General features: G+C 31.5%; 2 protein-coding genes across 2 annotated transcripts; both read left to right on the forward strand.

Annotated features, from left to right (window-relative positions):
* Positions 1–825: 825 nt before the first annotated feature.
* LOC137814361 (CLIP-associated protein-like) lies at positions 826–13,573 on the forward strand. The gene is made up of 21 exons (XM_068617057.1): positions 826–1,465; positions 2,500–2,655; positions 2,753–2,815; positions 3,316–3,384; positions 3,542–3,707; positions 4,612–4,773; positions 6,373–6,470; positions 6,710–6,784; positions 6,862–6,930; positions 7,008–7,093; positions 7,173–7,290; positions 7,758–7,856; positions 7,933–8,287; positions 8,426–10,230; positions 10,604–10,705; positions 11,389–11,493; positions 11,622–11,696; positions 11,785–11,853; positions 11,969–12,037; positions 12,702–12,803; positions 13,119–13,573. Exons 1-21 carry the CDS (start codon positions 1,133–1,135, stop codon positions 13,278–13,280), a joined length of 4,338 nt encoding a protein of 1,445 aa, XP_068473158.1. The 5' UTR covers positions 826–1,132; the 3' UTR covers positions 13,281–13,573.
* Positions 13,574–21,121: 7,548 nt separating this feature from the next.
* Positions 21,122–21,940, forward strand: LOC137816201 (two-component response regulator 24). The gene is made up of 3 exons (XM_068619282.1): positions 21,122–21,223; positions 21,329–21,559; positions 21,708–21,940. Exons 2-3 carry the CDS (start codon positions 21,344–21,346, stop codon positions 21,888–21,890), a joined length of 399 nt encoding a protein of 132 aa, XP_068475383.1. The 5' UTR covers positions 21,122–21,223; positions 21,329–21,343; the 3' UTR covers positions 21,891–21,940.
* Positions 21,941–22,326: the final 386 nt, after the last annotated feature.

A 22,326-nucleotide genomic window follows, 5' to 3' on the forward strand; every position in this document is an offset into this window, starting at 1 on the left:
AGCGAGAATTGTGAATAAATTTTCAAAGATGAATCATCTTAGCTCATTTTCTTGTAAGGTTGTTATATTGACCTATTTTTTCATCTCCATTCCTCGTCATTGCATTTCATAATTTAAACAAACTTTGAAGAAGAGTTTATAGAATGACACTTTTTAGTGTTGTTTCATTTTTTTTTAGTCACTACCTCCACCATGTAATAATATTTTATCATGCTTGAAACTTTTTTTCCCTGATCACACAAACACCAATAATGCAGTGTGGTTCAGGTGTACCAAAATCTCAAAATCAATCATGATCATTACAAGAATCATTTAACTTTATGCTTTCTTCTGTATAAGTGCTTCCTTTTACGGTGCCTTAAGCAAACAACATCGTTTAAAACTAGCACCAGCTGCGTAAGTTCTTCTGCTATTTCATTTTTACGTTAATTCGTCCTGTAGTTAAATTAAAACAACTTTTAAAATTAAGCAAAAACACAAAGGGTAATTTAGGTTTGATTTGTCAATCCTAAAGAACATCCAAATGAGAAAAAAAATCAAATTAGTAAGTAATTTTTTAATTTTCATTATCTAAAATTCAAAATTGTTGGAAATAAACTAATAAATTGATTTTGAGAAAACTTAAAATTTCAGTTACGTTACATAATTAAAATACAAGCATGCCATAAAAAGTGAAGACTTGTTAAAGTATACAAATGTAATCATCAAATAAGTCTTTTAATAAATAGAAATAGTTTAGAAATTAGGTCACGGATAAAAAAGATAATTTAAAATATGTTTGGATTTTGTTTATTATTGTTGTCCGATTATTTAATTTTTTTTTTTCTAAAAGAACGGGGAAATGTAAACACAAAGATGGTTCAACCACCTCGCCCACAACCACATAAGCAAGTTTTCATTTCATTTCGTTTCATTTCAACTTCATCCTTCGTCTTCTTCTCCGTCAATCTAGCCTCTCTTTTTTTCTCTCTCTCTCTCTCTCTCTGAGAAATTATACGGTCCCGCCGAGTAATCTCATCATCCGATACTTCATCTTCATTGGTGTCGAAGTCTGAACCGTTCGCTCACTCTCACTCACTGAGTGACTCACTGACTCGCTCGCTCTTCAGATCTGATTGGTGCGCGGATCGAAATGGAGGAGGCGCTGGAACTGTCACGCGCGAAGGACACGAAGGAGAGGATGGCGGGAGTGGAGCGCCTCCACCAACTTCTCGAAGCTTCCAGAAAGAGCCTCTCGTCTTCCGAGGTGACCTCGCTCGTTGACACTTGTATGGATCTCTTGAAGGACAATAACTTCCGCGTCTCGCAGGGCGCGCTCCAGGCGCTCGCCTCCGCCGCCGTCCTCTCCGGCGACCACTTCAAGCTCCACTTCAACGCACTCCTCCCCGCCATCGTCGACCGTCTCGGCGACGCCAAGCAGCCCGTCCGAGACGCCGCCAGGCGCCTCTTGCTCACTCTCATGGAGGTACTATACCTGGTCACTAGACACTGACAAGACAATAATAGAGTGTGGTGGTAACTAACTTGTAACGGTAGGGTGCTGATTAGGAATTATTAGGATGATAATGAGCGACATTGATGTATCGAGTGGAAACTGTGCGGCGACGAAATTGGAATTGTCGCTATTTCGCTTTTTGCATGACCGGCGTTATGATTCTGGAGAATGAAAATCTGAGTTATATGGCTAGATCTTTAGTTGTAGTTAACGGCTTAGCCGTAGGATCTCTTGCTGGTGTTATTGGATCCTCATGTATGTTATTAGATAGATGAACTCATGAACCTAAAACCTTTTAGATGCGTGTTTTAAATTGTGGTGTCTTCTAGTCTAATGAATTAATCTGGCGTCGTTTAATTTTTTTTAATTAACCTAGATTCCAGAGGATCATTAAGAAACGCGTGGCAGAGTGTCTACTACTAGTTTCTGCAGAAGAATAGACTCTGGCATTTCTTTTTCTGATAGCCTTAATGTCCGTGAAAATATATAGTTTTTCTGGTTGTCTCATTTGTGAGTCAAACCAGATTTAAGTCTGCTACCAGTTAATTGTATCTTTGCAAGTGAATGCCTCGAAGATATCTGACTTATGCAATCTGTTAAGTTATAATAGGCCTTGTAGGTGCATCGTCCTTTCTAAATGGCATGATGCTAGACTCCAGTTTTTGAATTGTTTGGGAATGGAATGGAACCTGATGGAATGCATTTCATTCCATTGTATCCAATACTCCTCTTTTCTTTCCCTACAATCTGCGGTGTATAGTATGGGACAAAACTAGTTTATTTATTTGTTTCATCATGAAATGTATACAACAGAAGATGTAACTGCATTCCAGGCCAGTTCATTCCATCCAAACATACTCTAATTGGATAATGTTTACACATGTATTTTGGTGTTTATGTTATGTCTGCCTAAAAGTGTAGTAAATTTGTCCTAATTGTAATTTTCAAAATGATATAATTTGAGTACCCTACATTTTGAATTTATTTTGGATTACTATTTGCAGGTTTCTTCTCCAACAATAATTGTTGAAAGAGCAGGGTCCTTTGCTTGGGCACATAAAAGCTGGAGAGTTAGAGAGGAGTTTACACGAACTGTCACAGCTGCAATTAATTTATTTGCAGCTACAGAGCTCCCACTTCAACGGGCTATCCTCCCCCCTGTATAGACTTTTACAAATAAGCAGTACATATCATTTGTACATTTAAATATATTTGGGATGAAATAGTAATTCCTTTCAAAACTTGCACGATTGTCAGGTGTTGCATTTGCTTAACGATCCAAATCCTGCTGTTAGAGAAGCAGCTATTTTGTGCATTGAAGTAAGTATGCTTTATTTTATAATCATTTAGTACTGTATAATTGTATATTGTCTAAAGAAATCGAATTACATTACCAAGTTAGTTTCTACAAAAGGGGTTTATGCCATATCAATAGCTAATTTCAATTCTTAAATTTCTGAGCCAAACGCAAAGAATTGCTAGTATTGTAATTTGTATGTTATTTTAGCTTAAAGAATGATAGAATGAAAAATATTGGCGAATATGAAAATGGAAGTGGGTCTGTTGTCTTAAGAGAACATGATTTGATGTTATATTTAAATGCGTGAGGCTTGTGAATTTCATGGTTCTAAATTTGAGATAACTGGATTAAGTCAATCATAATGGTGTATTGAACAGTTTTAGTAATTAATATCATGATGCCATAAATGAAGGTTGATTTATCGATGTGTTCATAGTCATACCAGGGGATATTGATTATGAATTGAAGATAAGAGGAATGTTATTGTTAGAAGATTACTTTTACATCATCTATTTTGCAGGAAATGTATACACAAGCTGGGCCTCAATTTCGTGATGAACTTCACCGCCACAATCTTCCTTCATCTTTGGTAAATATAAACAGGAATCACTTTCCTAATTCATTGTTATTTAATATACGTGTGTGTGTGTATAACACTTTTAAGCTAATGAATTTGGATCTTCACCATTGTACATTTAGTGTCATAGTGTGAGAGTTTATAATGTCTTGTTTGATGTTGATTTCAGGTGAAAGATATTAATGCAAGGCTTGAAGGAATTCAGCCGAAAGTTCGCTCTTCAGATGGTATTTCAGGTGGATATATTACTGGGGAAATTAAGCATTTGAGTGTTAATCCCAAGAAAAGTAGTCCAAAGGCTAAAAGCTCCTCCAGGGAAACCTCTCTTTTTGGAGGTTAGTATATTTGTAATTCTTCAATCATAAATGTTTCTATTTTTGTTTAGCATTGGTGCAATTGTATACATGGATTTATGCTTTATATCTTACCTGTATAATTTCTTTCTCATACTGGCACTATAATTGTTCAATCATAAATGTTTCTATTTTTGTTTAGCATTGGTGCAATTGTATACATGGATTTATGCTTTATATCTTACCTGTATAATTTCTTTCTCATACTGGCACTATAATTGTTTGTTTGCCTTATAATTTTCTAATTTGAGATGCATTGTTGTGGCAGTGTTGTTGAAACATGTTTTGAATTGTTAAGTAGTGTGGAGTTCTGGACACCATGGAGTATGTATGGATGTGTTTATTTCCAACACCACATTTTTTAGTTTGAGTTTATATTTGTTTAAGCTTCTTATCATTATCTTTAAACCAAGCTTTTAATTATAAGAAATGCTATTTCAGTCATCACTAATTGTGGTGATGTTTTTTTGTGTATGTCAATCTTATATTGAGATTTTTTGGACATTGTAGCTAATGTGTGTCCTTTGGTAATTCCAGAAGTTAAACCTACTTGATATTCAGGATTCTGACTTAAATTACATATTGGTCCTTGGATCTAAAAGCTTCTCGTTGTCATTGGTGGATATTTTCTTATGCATTTCTTCAATGATAAAATTTACACTAGATGCATGTGCAAATTGTGGAAAAATTGATTGATTTTGATGGGGGAGACAATATGATTGAAGGAAGATAAAATAATATATTTCAAAGAGATAAGTAGCATTGCATGTTTTAAAATTGTAATTTCTTGTAAAAGTATTCTGTATAACATATTGTTTACACACTGTATAGTTTGATGATAGTATTGATTATTTAAATGTACATATTGTTGTTGAACCATGAGCAGGAGAAGGTGACATCACTGAGAAACCCATAGACCCTGTGAAGGTATATTCAGATAAGGAGTTAATCAGGGAAATTGAGAAGATTGCATCTACTCTTGTGCCTGAAAAAGACTGGTCAATTCGAATTGCTGCCATGCAGAGAGTTGAAGGTCTTGTTATAGGAGGTAGGTGGTTCCAAATTCCTTGAGAAATGTGTTCTGAAATATTTGTGCTTAGTGCAATATTAAGAGCTTTTTGCTATTTGAAGTCTAAAAAGGGAAATAACATTTGATGTTGTAGACCATATCTTTACTTGAAGGAAGTTTGTGGTGATCTTTTATGATTATGGTATTGGATTTTATTTGTTGATGTTGATTCAACACACAAGTCATAGTTAACTGAGCTAAGACATTAAAGGATCATAACAACGACTATGTTTTTATCAAACAATAAAAAGGAAACTTAATACTGGTAGGACTATTAGCTGCAGCTGTTGAGAGATACCAGTCAACCATGTACAGTTTTTAGGATCTTAGTTCTGCAAACTTGTGGAATGGGGTGACTTAAGGTCTGTTTGGATGAACTTCTCTCCATAACATTTATAAGAGAAGAAAAAAGAAAAGAAAAGAAAAGATGAACCAGTTTTTGTACAAGTTAATTTGTAAAACCTCTCTTATCTAGCTTATCCAAAATTAGATTTTTAATATATGCATAAACTAATTTGTCTCTCGGGGAAATTTATTTCACCTTTTTCTTCTTAAAATGCATAAACCATCTGATCTGGACCAACACTTTTACAGGTCTATTATTTATTTGGAGAGTAAATTACTACAACCTTTTCTTCTACCACATACTTCGTTGATTACTTCTATTTCTAAAACCTGCTCAAAATCCCTTCTATTTTATGAATTTGTACATGTTGCCACCAAAAACATTTTTTTGAGTGTAATTGAAATGTACATACATATAGGTATGTATTTATGTATATACTGCTTTTACATATTTGACTCTTTTCCATTTCTTAAAGCATTACACAAACCTATTCTATTTTATAATTACATTATCAACAAGTTCTATTTTATAATTACATTATCAATAAATCTTCGTATGATAGTAAAAAATTGAAATTATTAATTGCTTAGATGATAAATTTGATGATAATATTTTAATTGTCAAAGATAATAAATAAGAAAAATTATAATTTCAAATATTAAATAACAATACTTTTTTTTAAACATGTTGAAGTAACGATTGTAGCAAAACAAAAGCCTGATCGCATGAATCATTAGTAAGATAGAATAAACTATTTTTAAATAATTTTATAAAAAATAAAATAAAAAAATAACCATATTTTTTGTTTTATTTATGAATAATTCATTTGACTAAATTTTTATGATAACAATTTAAAAATAATTCTTGTTACTATGTTAGAGAGATTTAATTGTAGTATATTTTAAAATTAAAGAGAATTTTTGTGATGTTCCAAAATCTTTAACATAAATATTCTTTTGTCAATTTTACACAAAATTAAAGGCTTTAGATTTAAGTGTAGTGTATTTATATAATGAGAAGAGTTTGTGTAGATTTTAGAGATAAAAGGTGCAATATCGAAAAGAGATTGGAGTAGTTTACTCCCTTATTTGAATTATCTGCATTGTTTCTCTCATTGTAATTTGTTTGTTTTTTCTATTGTTTAAGGATAATTTTTTTTATGTATGGTTAATTGTAATTTTCATTTAGATATTTAATTAAATGTAATATATTCTGAATGCTTTCTTCATCAGGTGCTGCGGATTATCCTTGTTTCCGTGGGCTCTTGAAGCAACTTGTTGGGCCTTTAAGTACACAATTGTCAGACCGAAGATCTAGCATTGTGAAGCAGGTACTCTAACATTTTTATTGTCGTATATTCTCCTTTATTAATTTGTAAAACACAATTTGTCTCAAAGGGCTGTTTTTGGAACTTAAGAGATTGGTCCTCTCTTGAAGTAATCCTTTATTTTGATAAATTCCTTCCCTTATTATGTTTGTTGCTTTTGTCTCATTATAATTACATTCAAAGACCTTGTCCATAAGTTAGGTTCTTATACATAACAGTTTTTGTTGTTTGATTTCTTCTAGGCTTGCCATCTATTGTGCTTTTTGTCAAAGGATCTCTTGGGTGATTTTGAAGGATGTGCTGAAATGTTTATACCAGTAAGTTAGCCTAGTTATCTTGGATTTATTACAATTTTAATGATTTTGAAATTATTAATTCTTGATCTGATAATCAGGTCCTTTTCAAGCTGGTTGTGATTACTGTGCTTGTAATTGCAGAGTCTTCAGATAACTGCATAAAAACGGTAATATAATATGCTCATTTAATTGTCTGCATCTTCTTGCTATGTGTCATTTTCACCTTTGTCTCTCTACTTTGCAGATGTTACGCAACTGCAAAGTTGCTCGTGTTCTTCCACGTATAGCTGATAGTGCAAAAAATGATCGAAATGCTGTACTTCGTGCAAGGTATATATTATTAACTACTTAAAAGACACATTCAAGGGTTTTGGTTTTTGATTAATACCATTTGACCTTTGTACTGTAGGTGTTGTGAATATGCTCTTTTGGTCCTGGAACATTGGCCTGATGCGCCAGAAATACATCGATTGGCTGATTTATACGAGGATATGATAAAGTGTTGTGTTAAAGATGCAATGAGTGAGGTAGCTTTTTAATTTTAGGTTATTTGGTATGTGGTAAATATATTGTGCATCAAATTGGTAAACTTTAACTAGCTTTCCCATCAGGCATCTCTTCTTTTGAGCCATCAGGAATTTTTTTCACCTTGATAGGTGTGTTGGAGTTGTGGAAAGTGTAAAAGATTCTCATTTAGTGAAATTTCAGTTTTCAATGTTTAATAGGATCAATTAGTAGTGATAATTAAACTGTGGAAATCCACAGTCCTTTTTATTTATTGGTTGGCTTTACATCTCAATGTGTTTTCATATGGTAAGGAATTATTAAGATTCTGAAACCTTGTATATTAAATTTATGCTGAATATGCTCATTTACTTTCTTTTTCTAGCATACCTTTTTATTTATCAAATTTCATTGATTTAGGACAAACTTCTTATTTATTGATTCTTGAAAGTATATGCTTTTGAAAATGATTTCTTATGAAAATTGATAGGTTCGATCTACTGCAAGGATGTGCTATAGAATGTTTGCAAAAACTTGGCCAGAGCGATCTCGTCGTCTATTTGCATCCTTTGACCCTGCCATTCAAAGGGTATACACTTATGATCTTGTGGATGTTCTTTATTTTTGTTGTTCAAGTCATCTTTTAAAGTGAATGTAAATTGCAGTTAATAAATGAAGAGGATGGAGGAATACATCGGCGACATGCTTCACCTTCCATTAGAGATAGAGGTGGACTGACGTCATTGGCTAGTCAAACCTCGGCTCCTTCTAATCTACCTGGTTATGGAACTTCTGCTATAGTTGCGATGGATAGAAGTTCGAGTATATCATCAGGGACATCTATCTCCTCTGGTATACTTCTATCACAAGCCAAGTCACTTGGGAAGGGTACAGAACGTAGTCTGGAAAGCATGTTACATGCAAGCAAGCAGAAGGTTTCTGCTATTGAAAGCATGCTTAGAGGCTTGGATTTGTCCGATAAGCATAATTCATCTTTCCGGTCATCGAGTTTGGATCTAGGTACCACATAACTTTTCCTGTCAAATGTTTTTATTTACTGCAATTTACAGGAAGTGATGTCATTCAATGGTTGATGCTGTTAGTGCTCATTTAAACTATCTGAGCGGCTAAATTTTTCTTTTATTGCCCCTAGTGCAGGAGTTGACCCTCCATCATCTCGTGATCCACCTTTCCCTGCAGCCGTTTCTGCATCTAATCATCTGACAAGCTCTTTAACAACAGAATCAACTGCTTCTGGCATCAATAAAGGTAGTAACCGAAATGGTGGTCTTGGTTTGTCTGACATAATCACCCAGATTCAAGCTTCAAAAGATTCTGCCAAGTTGTCCTATCATAGCAGTGTTGGTATTGAACCTTTATCATCAATATCATCATATTCAAGTAAAAGGGCCTCTGAAAGATTACATGAAAGAAGTTCACTTGATGATAACATTGATATTAGGGAGACTAGGCGATTTATGAAACCCAACCACGAAAAGCAGTATTTGGATGCCCCTTACAGAGATGGAAACTTTAGGGAATCACATAATAGTTATGTGCCTAATTTCCAGAGACCACTATTGAGAAAGAATGTGGCTGGACGCATGTCTGCTGGCAGGAGGAGGAGTTTTGATGATAATCAGCTATCTCTTGGAGAGGTGCCAAATTATGCAGAAGGACCCTCATCGCTTCATGAAGCTTTGAGTGAAGGACTTAGTTCAGGTTCTGACTGGTCTGCTAGAGTTGCTGCCTTTAATTATCTTCATTCTTTGTTGCAGCAAGGGCCAAAGGGAGTTATAGAAGTTGTTCAGAATTTTGAGAAGGTAATGAAGTTGTTTTTCCAGCACTTGGATGATCCCCATCATAAAGTTGCACAAGCTGCTCTTTCAACACTTGCAGATATTGTTCTTGCATGCCGAAAGCCTTTTGAAGGTTACATGGAAAGAATATTACCCCATGTGTTTTCTCGGTTAATTGATCCTAAAGAACTTGTCAGGCAGCCATGTGCAGCAACTTTGGAAGTTGTGAGCAAAACTTACAGTATAGATTCTCTTTTACCGGCACTACTACGCTCACTAGATGAACAGAGGTCTCCAAAGGCTAAATTGGCTGTTATTGAATTTGCAATCAATTCCTTTAACAAACATTCTATGAATCCAGAAGGTGCTGCTAATATTGGCATCCTAAAATTATGGCTTGCTAAGTTGACCCCTTTGGTTCATGACAAAAATACAAAGCTTAAAGAAGCAGCTATTACATGCATTATATCAGTGTATTCTCACTTTGATTCGACTGCTGTTCTTAATTTCATTCTGAGTTTGTCAGTTGAAGAACAAAATTCTTTGAGACGAGCTTTAAAACAATATACCCCTCGCATTGAAGTAGACCTAATCAACTATCTGCAGAACAAGAAAGAAAGACAACGTTCTAAGTCTTCCTATGATCCATCTGATGTGGTGGGAACATCCTCTGAAGATGGATATGTTGGTTACTCTAGGAAGGCTCATTACCTTGGAAGGTATTCTGCTGGATCCCTTGATGGTGATGGTGGTAGGAAATGGAGTTCCCAGGATTCAACACTAGTGAAAGATAGTCTTGGTCAAGCATCATTTGGTGAAACTCAGGAACCTCTGTATCAAAATTTTGAAACTGATCCTAATAGTGGCAGTCTTGCTTCAAAAACTAAAGATCTTGTTTATGCAGTCAATCCAATAGTTCAAAACTTTACCTCTCAAACTAGCCAACATAGACATGTGGAAAGTAGCATAAGCTTGGAGGGTCTTTCAACTCCTCGTCTTGATGTAAATGGTTTGATGTCATCAGAGCATTTAAATGTTGCTGAAGGCTATGTAAATGACAAGGAATATTCTTCTGAATTGGGACTTAATCATCACACGGCAGAAGATGTAAAGATTAACTCCATAACAGAAGCAGGACCCAGCATTCCTCAAATTCTTCATATGGTGAGTGATGCAACTAGAATGGATAAGTTGGTTTTGTAGGTTTCTTGCTTGAAAAAAGATGAAATTTCAAATTTGTTAGAAAGAGAAATGATAGTGGAAAAGAAAATAGGAGGGTAATAAAGCATTCTCCTAGAACCAAAAAATGCACCAGATAACTATAGGAATAAGGACTATCAGTGAAGAGATTATTGCAAAAATTCTGGACAATAAGTGATGAGCCTATTGGGAAATTCCTGTTATATTACAATGTAAAGACAAGTGGGTGACATCTTTACGTGGTCCGTGGTCCATTTGCTTCTAGGGGATCATGGTGTTTAGGTTTATTTAATAGAAGTTTCTTTAGAATATATCACTATAAAATGTTGTTTTGTAGGTATGCAGTGGGGCTGATGGAAGCCCTGTTTCAAGTAAACGGACTGCACTTCAACAATTAGTTGATGCTTCTATAACAAATGATCATTCTATTTGGACCAAGGTATGCTTGATTTGATCTAGTATTTTTTACTGTTTCCAAGTTATAATATGGTTGTCAGACATATTTGTTATCATGATTCAGGAACTGATATAAAGTGAGATAAACTGGGGAAACAGAGATAAAATGTTGAAAAAAAAATACTTATGATTTGTTTTAACACTAATGTGATACAATTATGGTTCAGACTTAACATGTTCTGAACTAACCACTAGTTCGGTATGATATTGCCAGGCTGACAATCTGTTACCAATTAGTTACTGTCTGTTACAGTTGTTGATATCAAGCAAAACGCATAAGCTTACAGAAACAATGGAAGCTTATTTTCTACTCTAATAACTCTTAAATTAATCTTAAAAATCTTCAATAAATAAAATAAACCCTTAACCCTGAATCTAAACCCTGCATATATATAGCCCCCTTCATCTAGTGAGAAAATATTTTTGTTTGATCATTTGGGTAGTTTTCATTGTGGTTGATGTGCATCAATTATTATATATGTAAATTCTGTTTGTTGGATAATTATAATAATCCAATTTTGTTAAATAACAATGAATATTATTTGTTTGTTTAAACTTTTAAAACGTGATTATAATTTATTGTGAACTGTTAAAAGTCTTTTGATACTTTTTGTAGAGGTTTTTCTCTCCTTTCTATGTAATGACCGTTTCATGGTGTACTTGCAGTACTTCAATCAGATTTTGACAGTTGTGCTTGAGGTACTGGATGATTCAGATTCCTCAGTTAAAGAGCTTGCTCTTTCACTAATAGTTGAAATGCTTAAAAACCAGGTTCCTACTCCTGTTGATCACGTCTATCCTGCCAATAGTGCATATTTCTCCTTTTGTATATATAGGCATAAAGCATTGTTGAGACTTCAATTTAATAAAATAAAACATTTTCCAATTTTATTGTTCAGAAAGGCGCAATGGAGAATTCTGTTGAGATTGTAATTGAGAAGCTGCTTCACGTTACAAAAGATATCATTCCTAAGGTAGCAAAAGTTGGCCAATTAATTCTACTTTGTCTTTTCTGCGTTTACTTTCTTTCCCTAGTCTCATCTTCTTCCATCCATTATTTAGGTCTCCAATGAAGCAGAGCACTGCCTGACCATTGTTTTATCTCAGTATGATCCATTCAGATGTTTAAGTGTATGTCTTTTTCGATTTTCTACTTTGTGCCCTTTACTCCGCCTTAAATGTTTGATAAAAGGAATGAGGTTTGACTTTTTTAACAAGCTAATGCTCAGAATTTAAACCATTTCAGGTCATTGTCCCTCTACTGGTTACTGAGGATGAGAAAACACTTGTCATTTGCATAAATTGCTTAACAAAGGTAAATGTGTTTTGAATAACCTTTTGTTCTTATCTTGAAAGAAGTACGAATCAATGATATTTTAAAATGGAAGGAGTATTTGCTTGTGATACCTTTAAAACATAACGTAAATGCTAACTGGTGTACTTAGGCTACTTGTTAAGGTAGCAAAGATATAAATTATTAAAAGACAATACCAAAGCCATTTAAGCATTTACATTTTTAAGTAATTAGAAGAATTTAATAGGGGGTTATTGAATGCTCCTCAACTAGTGTGTTTAGGGCACTTGTTATCGAGACCCTAAAACATAGCCTGAGATTATCCTGCATCTCTTGGTTACTCCAGCCAGTATGCCATTTCTTTTGCCCATTGACCACTACTCATAGGACTATACACTGTTGCATTCTTAACCAAAAAAGGAAATATAATAACTCACGTGATTTTAATACGAAGTGTATCACTAGCTCTGTGGCGCATTGGAACAAGTCTTTTTCCTTTTTCTTTTTCTCTTGAATGTCTTATATTTGTATCATATCCCTTGTTTTTATGAATTTCACTGTATCCTTGTGTTTACCATACGAATTGGTTCATAGGAAGTGGTTCTTTTTATGCATAAACTATTCACGCTTTATAATATTTATCTTGTTTAACAATTAACATCATCATACTATTCCTTTTGTTCAGCTTGTAGGGCGGCTTTCTCAGGAGGAACTAATGGCTCAGTTACCCTCGTTTCTGCCCGCACTTTTTGAAGCTTTTGGTAACCAGAGTGCAGATGTTCGTAAGGTACTTGAGGTCTTTCGAGTAATTTATGTTTCCATAACTTCTTACATCTTAAAAAGTTTCATATGATTAAAAACTTGTAAATTAAAAAACGCTGTAAAGTGGCACATGTAGGTTTAAATATTGAATTTAGGTGATTAACTAAGAACACACTATAAAAGTGTGACTGGTTTTATGATCTAAAAACATTTTCTTTGAATGTGAGGGTTGGGGTATTATTTACCACTAAGGATTGTATTTTTGTCTGTCGTTTGTTGTTCCTTTATATATTATTCGGTTTCATTATTCTCATTTTATGTAAATGGCCGATGATTACAGACCGTTGTTTTCTGCCTTGTGGATATTTATATAATGCTTGGGAAAGCATTCTTGCCATATTTACAAGGGCTTAACAGCACACAGTTGAAGTTGGTCACCATTTATGCAAATCGAATCTCACAAGCCAGGACAGGCAAAACAATTGATGCCGTTCAAGATTAGCAGGTTCATTGGGAAGAAAAAAATTTGTGGATTATGGGTTTTTGTCAAGTCATTGCTGCGTATTTTGTATATCTGCGTGCATGAATTTAGATGTGGGTTCTGTTGTCTTTTCTTCTCCTTGGTTCTCTTTAAATTTTTAGTTTTTTTGGTCTTTCCTTTTTCCCTGCCAATGTTGGAATTGGGAGAGTGCTGGTGGTGAAATACGCGCAAGTTGTAATTTACATTGAGTAAACATTATTGATTGTAGTAAATGGTTTTTCAGTAAAGTCTAATTGATTCGGTTAATTGAATAATTTGGATTTTGGTAAATTTTAGCAAAGCTTATTTTCACGCTGCTTTCTTAAAGTTAAATTGTGTTTGGATGTTTATAATTTTACTTTAGGATTAAGTTAATTTTAGAAAATGGATTTAAGTTAAAAGTGGGTTTTAACGAAAATTATTTAGTTGAAAGCAGTCGATTTACGATTTACGATAAAGTTGTTGGTGACTGAAAATAGCTTAAGAAGTTATCTTGGCTATGTGTTGCAAAAAATATTGAATTTTTATTTCTGCATCCATGTAATTTCTTCGTGCATTTCTATAACTATTGAAAAAGTTCAATTATTTATAGGTGAACAGCATTTTAGCTTATACAATCAAACACACAATCTTGATTGGATAATTTAAAAATGCATTTTAGTTTATGTAATGTGAAACTTAAAATCATTTTGATTTATACAATTTGAAACACATTTTTGTATCTAAAGATATATTTTTGATGGTGTAATTTAAAATATATTTTTAGATTGCTTAATTTAAAATATATTTTAAATTATATAATTTATAATGCATTTTTACATCTGAAAATATATTTTGTATTAAGTAATTTAAAAATCTAAAATATACTTCTAAATCTGAAAATATATTATAAATTTGAAAGTGTATTTTTAATCTTACAATCTAAAATATATTTTTAAAATTATACAATTAAAAAATCTAAGTCATAACAATTTGGATTTTTTTTCAAATTGAATGAAAAAACTATAAGGTTGTGTTTGGATTGAGGAGAGGATTTGGGAGAGTGGATTTGTAGTGATTTGAGAGGAAAGTGTAAAGAAAGTGAAGTTGTTTGGATGAATGTATGTTAGAATGGATTTGTCAGAAAGTTTATTGAAGTTTGTGAGTGATATGATGGTTGTAAGAGATTTTTTATTTTTAAATTTACAAATTTACCCATTTCTTAAAAAATATTTAAATAATAAAGTAAGAGATATTTTTGTGTAAATTTTAGTTAATTAAAATTTTATAAATACATATAAAAAATAAAATAAAATTAAAATTAAAATTAAAATTAAAATTATCTTTTATTATTGTTAATATTATTATTTAATAAATTTATTTATATTATTATTAATATGTATTTTTTTTAATTTTTATTATTATTATTATAAAAATTTATTTTAGTTACTAGTATTATTTATAATTTTATTATTTTTTTTTATATATTATTCCTATTTTAAATTTTAAATATATTACTATTATTTTATAATTTTTACATTTATATTACTAATTTATTTTCTTTTATTATTACTATATAAATACATTTATATTATTGTTATATGAATATATTTATTTTATTACTATTATATTATATTATTATAATTAATTATTTTATTTTTATTTATGTTATAAATATATAGTATTTTTTATTATAATATAATATATATAGTTATTTTATATGTATATAAAAAAATAGTTAGGGTAAATTTTTGTAAACTTTCGCTTTTAATCTTCGCATAGCACAGAGGATTCATTTTATCCCTCTCCCCAAATCAACTTTTTTCATCCTCTTAAATCACTGGAAACAAACCCAAAATTTCATTGCCTTTCAATAAGAGTTAAAGAAGAAAAGATGAAAAAGCCAAAATACTAGGATGAGCATGCCCGGAATAGCAGATGATGTGGTTTCCCAGTTCCAACATATATTAGATAGCCATTTCTTGGCCTAACTAAGTATTACCGTTTCAAAAAAAGTAATATTAATTTACTAGTATCTGAATGATTTGAAAATTGTTAAATGTAAAATTATAATTTTGGAATCTCTATAAGTTCTGATATGCGAGTTTGACCCTTTATTTTTTTTATTTTGCGAAGTTCGTTTTCAGATTTTATAAAATCTGTAATTTTGATTTAATTTTCAATTTTACATAGGTTTATGTATTTTTATTTTTATATTTTAATTAATAGAATATTTCTTGACTGTACTTGGCATAAATATTTCAACTCTAAGGTAGCAATAAAAACAATTAAAGGTATGCAAAATTAAATATCAAATTAACATTGTGAATTTTAAAAGTTAAAAACTAAAGTTACGGGAAAAGTAAAGTGTTCAAAACTGCAGAACTAAAAGGACTCAAAAATAAATTTAATTCAAGTTTTTACACATTAGAAGCTTGCAGTTTGTATTAAAAATCTATAGGTAATGGTATAAAGAGACATTTGTTGATAATTACTCATGGATATATATGTAGGTTTTGTGGGTATATCTATAAGAAGCTACCTAGAAATATATTCGTAGAACGAAAATGTTTTGTTAACATCCTCTGTACATAAACACAGACTTAACGTTGCAGACGTGATATTGGGTGAGGATGTGGTAGTGAGATTTTTTGTAATTCGGATGAGAATGATGTGGCACTGAGAAAATTTTGTAAGAGTGTAAGAGTTTAGCGTTTGAGTGCGGGTGCGGAAGTGAGAAAGTTTCGAACGAAAGTTAAGGTCGAACGAAAAGGAGAAAGAAGCAGCGACCTCGTCAAAGGGAGGGAGAAAGAAGCAGCGAAAAGCACGAACCAAACAATAGAACAAGCAAATCACAAACCATAAACATCTTTCTTGTGCGGTCGCCACTGCTTTTTTGTTTGTTGTTCAAGTGTTTAGCGTTATTGGGCCATATATTACACCGATCAGATGACTTAACCGGTGTAATATGAGTCACATGTTACACCCATGGTAGAACTGGACACTCACCCTACCAGAACTGGTTACCCAACCACATGTTCCTGCACATGTATTGACACACGCAAAACTGGTTACACGTGTCCCTGTAAGTGGTTACTTATGTGACGTTTATGGTGACCCACTCTTCATGAAAAAAATTCAATTTTTTTTAATATGGGACATATATTACACCAGTTAGATGGTTTAATCGATGTAATATGGATTATTTTGAGTAAAAAAATAATATATTACATTGATTGTTACTAAGAACTGGTGTAATATATTATTTTTTTTATCCATTTTAAAACTTGTCACGTCACCAAACGTAATCTCACTCTGTCACGTCTGTAGCGTCAAATATGTCTTACTGTCATACGGTGTTAATATATCAGGACTCTTAGTAGAATGCTACTTATAAATATATCATAGATAACTAACTTCCTACATATATTTTTATTGTGTCATGCAAATGCATTTTGATACTCTCCATGTAGGAATGTTCAGATAAAATGTTATTTCTTCTATCACATGCATTAGACTTTTCACTTGCATAAGGAACATGTAACATGTATTCCTTCTCCTCATCAATTTAAGAACAATTGAGCTTGGACAAACATATGGACGTTGTCAAAGTAGTGTTTACTGTTTTAGTATGTTCCATCCTAAAATATCGCAACACCTTTGTATATATTATCTTTGACACAAAAACAACTTATTTTAGGCATATCCCTCTCGCTCTCTATTCCTAAAATCTTTTCAATTGTACCCATATTTTTCATGTCAAACTCACTATCTAATTAATGACTTAATCTTTTGATCTTTGTTTCATCTTGAGATCTAATTAACATGTTGCCTACATACAACAATATTTATACAAATTCATTATTTTCGACCTTTAGATGATAGACAACATGGACCATAATTTTGTACCATTGAGAGATGATAAATTTATTGAACCTCTTTTTATGACTTGATTATAAATGATATTGAATCAATATGTTAAAAATTGTGGATTGTGAATAAAATTTGGTGAGGTTGATTAAATTGAGAGAAACAAACATAAAATAGAACTAATATTAAGAAAAGTTGGAAACAAAAATAGAACTAATATCAAGAATAATTGAAAAAGATAATTATTATGACCAAAATCATTGTCATATTATAAGAAAATGGTAAGAAGAAGAGATGTTTCTTATTCTATTATGTGTATCATTTTTTATCATTTTCTTATATGGTATCCGAGCCTATCCTAACGAGTATTTGTTGGGTTTATCAGGCCACCCGTCATCGGGCCGTTATCGGATCACCCATAACATATATCTCCACGCACGAGTTGGTAGCCTCGGTGTGAGGGGTGTGTTGAAAATCCCACATCGACTAGAGATTAGAGCCTTTCATAGTATATAAGTGGATGCAAACCTCACCTCATTGAGCCGGTTTTATGAGGTTGAGTTAGGCTTAAAACTCACTTCTTAACACATGCATATATTTATGAATCTAATTTAAAAATATTGAATATATAAATATTTATATATATATATATATATAAATATAAAATGATGGTTGATAATTCAATCGTATTTGTATAATGATATTGAAAATATATCCATTATTATACGATGATTATAATATATCAATTTTTATATAATGATTATAAATATCTGTTATTGTATCTATAATATATAACCAAGATTTATACCGTGTTTAAAAATCAGACATTTCAACAATAATTCTATTAACAACAATTTAAAAGCGTCATTAAAAAAGAATTTTTAATCATTGTTAAAACCTTTTTTTTTACACTAATAGAGAGACGCTTTCTAATTCTCCACACTCTAAACATTTTAAAGATTACGTTATATAATTACTTTAATTCTTAAAAAATACCATCTACGCCTTCAAGGAAAGTTGTATTTCCTAATTAACTATAACGATGCTTAATTACAAGAACAGATTATTGACGCTATAATATATTTATTGACTATCTCAATTTTTTTACTTAATTTTTTTTATTCAATTTTGTAAAGTTACCTTTATTCGATTTTTTTAAAAATAAAATTTAAAATAATTTTATGTAACTTTCTCTCTCTCTCTCTCTCTATATATATATATATATATATATATATATATTAAAATATCTATATGGTTTGATAAGAATGTTTGGTTCATATTATAAGAGTTTTATAACATCTCCAATAATATATATATATGTAATTTACATGTTCATAATACTATATTACACAAATAATATCTTTTTTATAGGGATTTTAAAAATATATATTATAAGATAACAAAAATTTTCTATTTTCTTTAATTTTTCTATATATACTCTTCAGTTTCTTACTGCTTAGATTTATTACTTGTAGTCTATTGTTCTCGTACAACGTCATCACAGATTATAAAAAAAAATAACACATAAGAAAGTAGGGTAAACTATAGTATTTTAAATCTCAATACGATTCTATGACCAATAATCATTCAAGAATTTTTTAATAAATCTTAATTTACATTACAACATATTACTTAACAATCAAGTGTCTATTCTCATATCGCATTTATCATTCATGTTAGCAATCAACTAACATAGAACAACAAAACCCTTTACTTTACTTGTAAAAGACTTGTTCGTTGAAATTAGACTCAGAGATTTACACCTATCATATCATCCAGTTATCCTCACAAAAAAGTCTCAATGTCAAAGAATTCATCCTCATATGGCAAAGTAAATTTCTTATGACCTACATGATAAAATTCTCTCTCACATCACATGATCGATCATAAAAACCTCCTTCAACTTCAATATCGAACACTTTCATCTATGTGATTCTTGTGTATGGAGAGTCAAAATCATCTCTTTCATGAAGTTCTAAAATTAATACACCACATAAACATCTCAACATAATATTCCCTCTCTGAAAATAAGTATGTTTACAATTCATCATATACAACACATCATACAATTATTGAAAATCAGTATCAATTTACATGTATAAATAAACATTCACTTTTAAATAAACTAAAACCATTACACAATAACCAAACAAACAAAATCATAAGTATTTTTTTAACTTGAGCAAAAATCTCTTCACTTGAGTGAAAATCCCTTCGCTTGAGCGAAAATAGACCCGAGACAAGGTTTCAATTCCAATACTATTTTGGTTTGAACAAAAACAGTGCTATTTTTACTTGAGCAAAAATGGGCTCAAGAGAAAAGTAAAATTTATGTTATACTTTTGCTTGGGCGAAAATATCATAATGTTTGTCTCTATTAACATACTCAACAGAATTCTAAAACCAAATTAAAAATCTTTAAAACTTCAAAAAATAATGTAAATGACATTCAAACTCAAACAATCAACTTTATCAACAAACTTTTCAATTGTTTATGCTTCAAGAAATTTTTGTAAATTAACATCTATTTCATTGAACAAAACAATATCATGCAAGAGAAATTTAGAACTTGTAACCATATCACCTAGAGTTTTATTGAAAGATAAAATTAGCTTCCCTTACCTGATTGGATGATTGAGTATCCAAGAGAGTTTCAACATAAAGACATAAAATCTAATATCTAACACCTCACTAGGATAATGAACTAACAAAAAATAACCCTAGGACTACCTCACATGCAAAACATGTGTATCTAGGTACACATGAAAACACAAGATTGAATCAAAGAAAAAAGGAACAAAACTAAACTTATTCTAATAAAAAAATTTGATCGGCAACTTTGCTATATTCACTTCCAGAAGTCTAGAGGTAGTTTCAGATCGTCAATCAAATGATTTTTTTTTTAAAAAAAAGATAAAAGAGAAAAGAAAAAACTTATATGCAAAAATGATAATTATTTTAAAGTGAAACTTGAATAACTATTTTTTTATATGAATTTTTCATTTTAACAATAAAATATTTAGATGTCATTTTAATTATACCACTTTTACTCTAAAACCGTTTTAAGGTCCTCATAAGTTTAAGTGGTTATATATATTAATTATTATTTTTTACAATGAATAATATATACTAATATCATGATTAAAGATAACATTGACATGCTAAATTATATTTTTAAGACGAAAGAGTATTCAAACTTTGTTGAGTATATTTCCCTCATTTGTTTTTCTTTTGATGCGATTCCTTATCTACTTTTAGGTTGATATCTATAAATTGATTAACAGGCTAATCATTATATTTCAAAGAAAATGTTGTAGTATGTATTGGTGAAACTGATATACACTCTTAATCAATAATTGAGTCATCAGCTTTAACTAGAAGATAACAAAGGAAAAAATATTAAATATGGAAACAACTAATTTTGAAGAGATATATACTAGGTGTACAGAAGATGACACAAGAATCTAATTCTATTTATAAGGAGGACAAGAATAGCAGTTATAGAGACCACGTAATGAGTTATTCTGAAGGTCCTGGTAAACAAATTTGTGTGGATATGTGTGCTTACCTCTTTTTATTCTCTTCCTTGCATAGTAAAGTGTTCAATGGTTTAATTAGAACCAAGTTATAACTTAGAAGTTTGGCATACTTGCTCGTTTTTCATGCCAATCAAAAATCAAAGGTAAATGGCCAAAGGACACCAAAAATATACTTCAAAAATATGATTGTCTTCTTGTCTAGCACAAAATGGCAAAAAGGTGCCCTACGAATTTATTCAAGATAGGAATCATCTCCATTTCTAGAAAAATATCACTATCCCTCAGATTTTTTCATTTTAAACCAAATCCAAACACTTCAACAGATTTAATGTTGATGCTAACACACCTCCAATTCGTACTTTGATAATATATTACTCTCAATTATCCACATGGAAGGATGCTTCAGTCTTTCTATATATTCATTTCTCTATATATAGCACCCCAATTAGGTTCATATACATCATCCATTTTCATTAATTCTTCCCCTCTCATAACTTTAGTCTCAGAATTTTGGAGAAAGATCGTGTTCTTATTCAGGTTAGTGCTATTGCTGTGCTACATTTTATATATCCTTAAATCTACACAGATTTTTCGCAATTTAATATCCTTGCCAAGACTAACTCACTGGTTTTTTTAAACCAGTGTCACAAAAACTGAATGGCACCTAGAAACTTTGGCACCCAAATAACAGCACTTGTTGTAGATGACAATGTACTGAATAGAAAGATTCATCAAAAGCTGTTGGAGAGTGCTGGAGTGAGAAATCAAGAGGGTGTGGCCAATGGGAAAGAAGCAGTGGAGATTCATTGCCATGGACGAAGATTTGACCTTATTCTCATGGACATGGACATGCCTGTCATGAATGGCCTTGAGGTGCTTAATTAATCACGTTACATCCCATGCAAGTTTACCATTCATTTTTCCTGGTCAAAGTTCAAATCACAATTTTTTTTTCTAGATTAGGGTTCATATTTAATTTGTTAAAAGAACAACTATTTATTGTTTTTTAAATTTTTTGTAGGCAACAAAGGAACTTCGTTCAATGGGCATTGGGAGCATGATTGTTGGTGTGTCATCACGTTGTACGGAAACAGAAATACGAAAATTTATGGAATCAGGGTTGAATGATTACCACGAGAAACCCTTGAACAGTGCTAAGCTTAATTCAATTCTTGATAAGATGAACCCTAGTTTTACTAGTTAATGAGTGAAAATTCAACAGCTAATGTAATGAATAAAAAATCTTACACCTTACCAGTTCCTTGTTGATTTCCTAATTGTCATGCTTTTTTTTTCCCTTTTGGTTATCGTCTTGTAGTTTCTCTTACTAAGTGACTAATTGATCACTATATCAATGTTACACAAAATAAGGAAAATAGTTGAGAAATAAGTCTTGTTGAAATCCATGATCAATGACATGTATTCTCTTTTTGTGTGTATTTTGCTTACATGATTAGGTCAAGTCTTCTTTCCCACGTCATGCTGCTTGTCAAAGAAGATGAATGTAGCTACACACTTCATGAGCTGTTCATGTATTAAAATTTCCATTTTATACCCAAAAGAAAAGTACTAAAATAAATAACCCAATGTTCAACTGCACAGAGATAAACAGTATATGAAATGTGTTCAAGATACTAACT

This window comes from Phaseolus vulgaris, chromosome 1 (genome assembly GCF_000499845.2).
Source record: "Phaseolus vulgaris cultivar G19833 chromosome 1, P. vulgaris v2.0, whole genome shotgun sequence".
Taxonomy (NCBI): domain Eukaryota; kingdom Viridiplantae; phylum Streptophyta; class Magnoliopsida; order Fabales; family Fabaceae; genus Phaseolus; species Phaseolus vulgaris.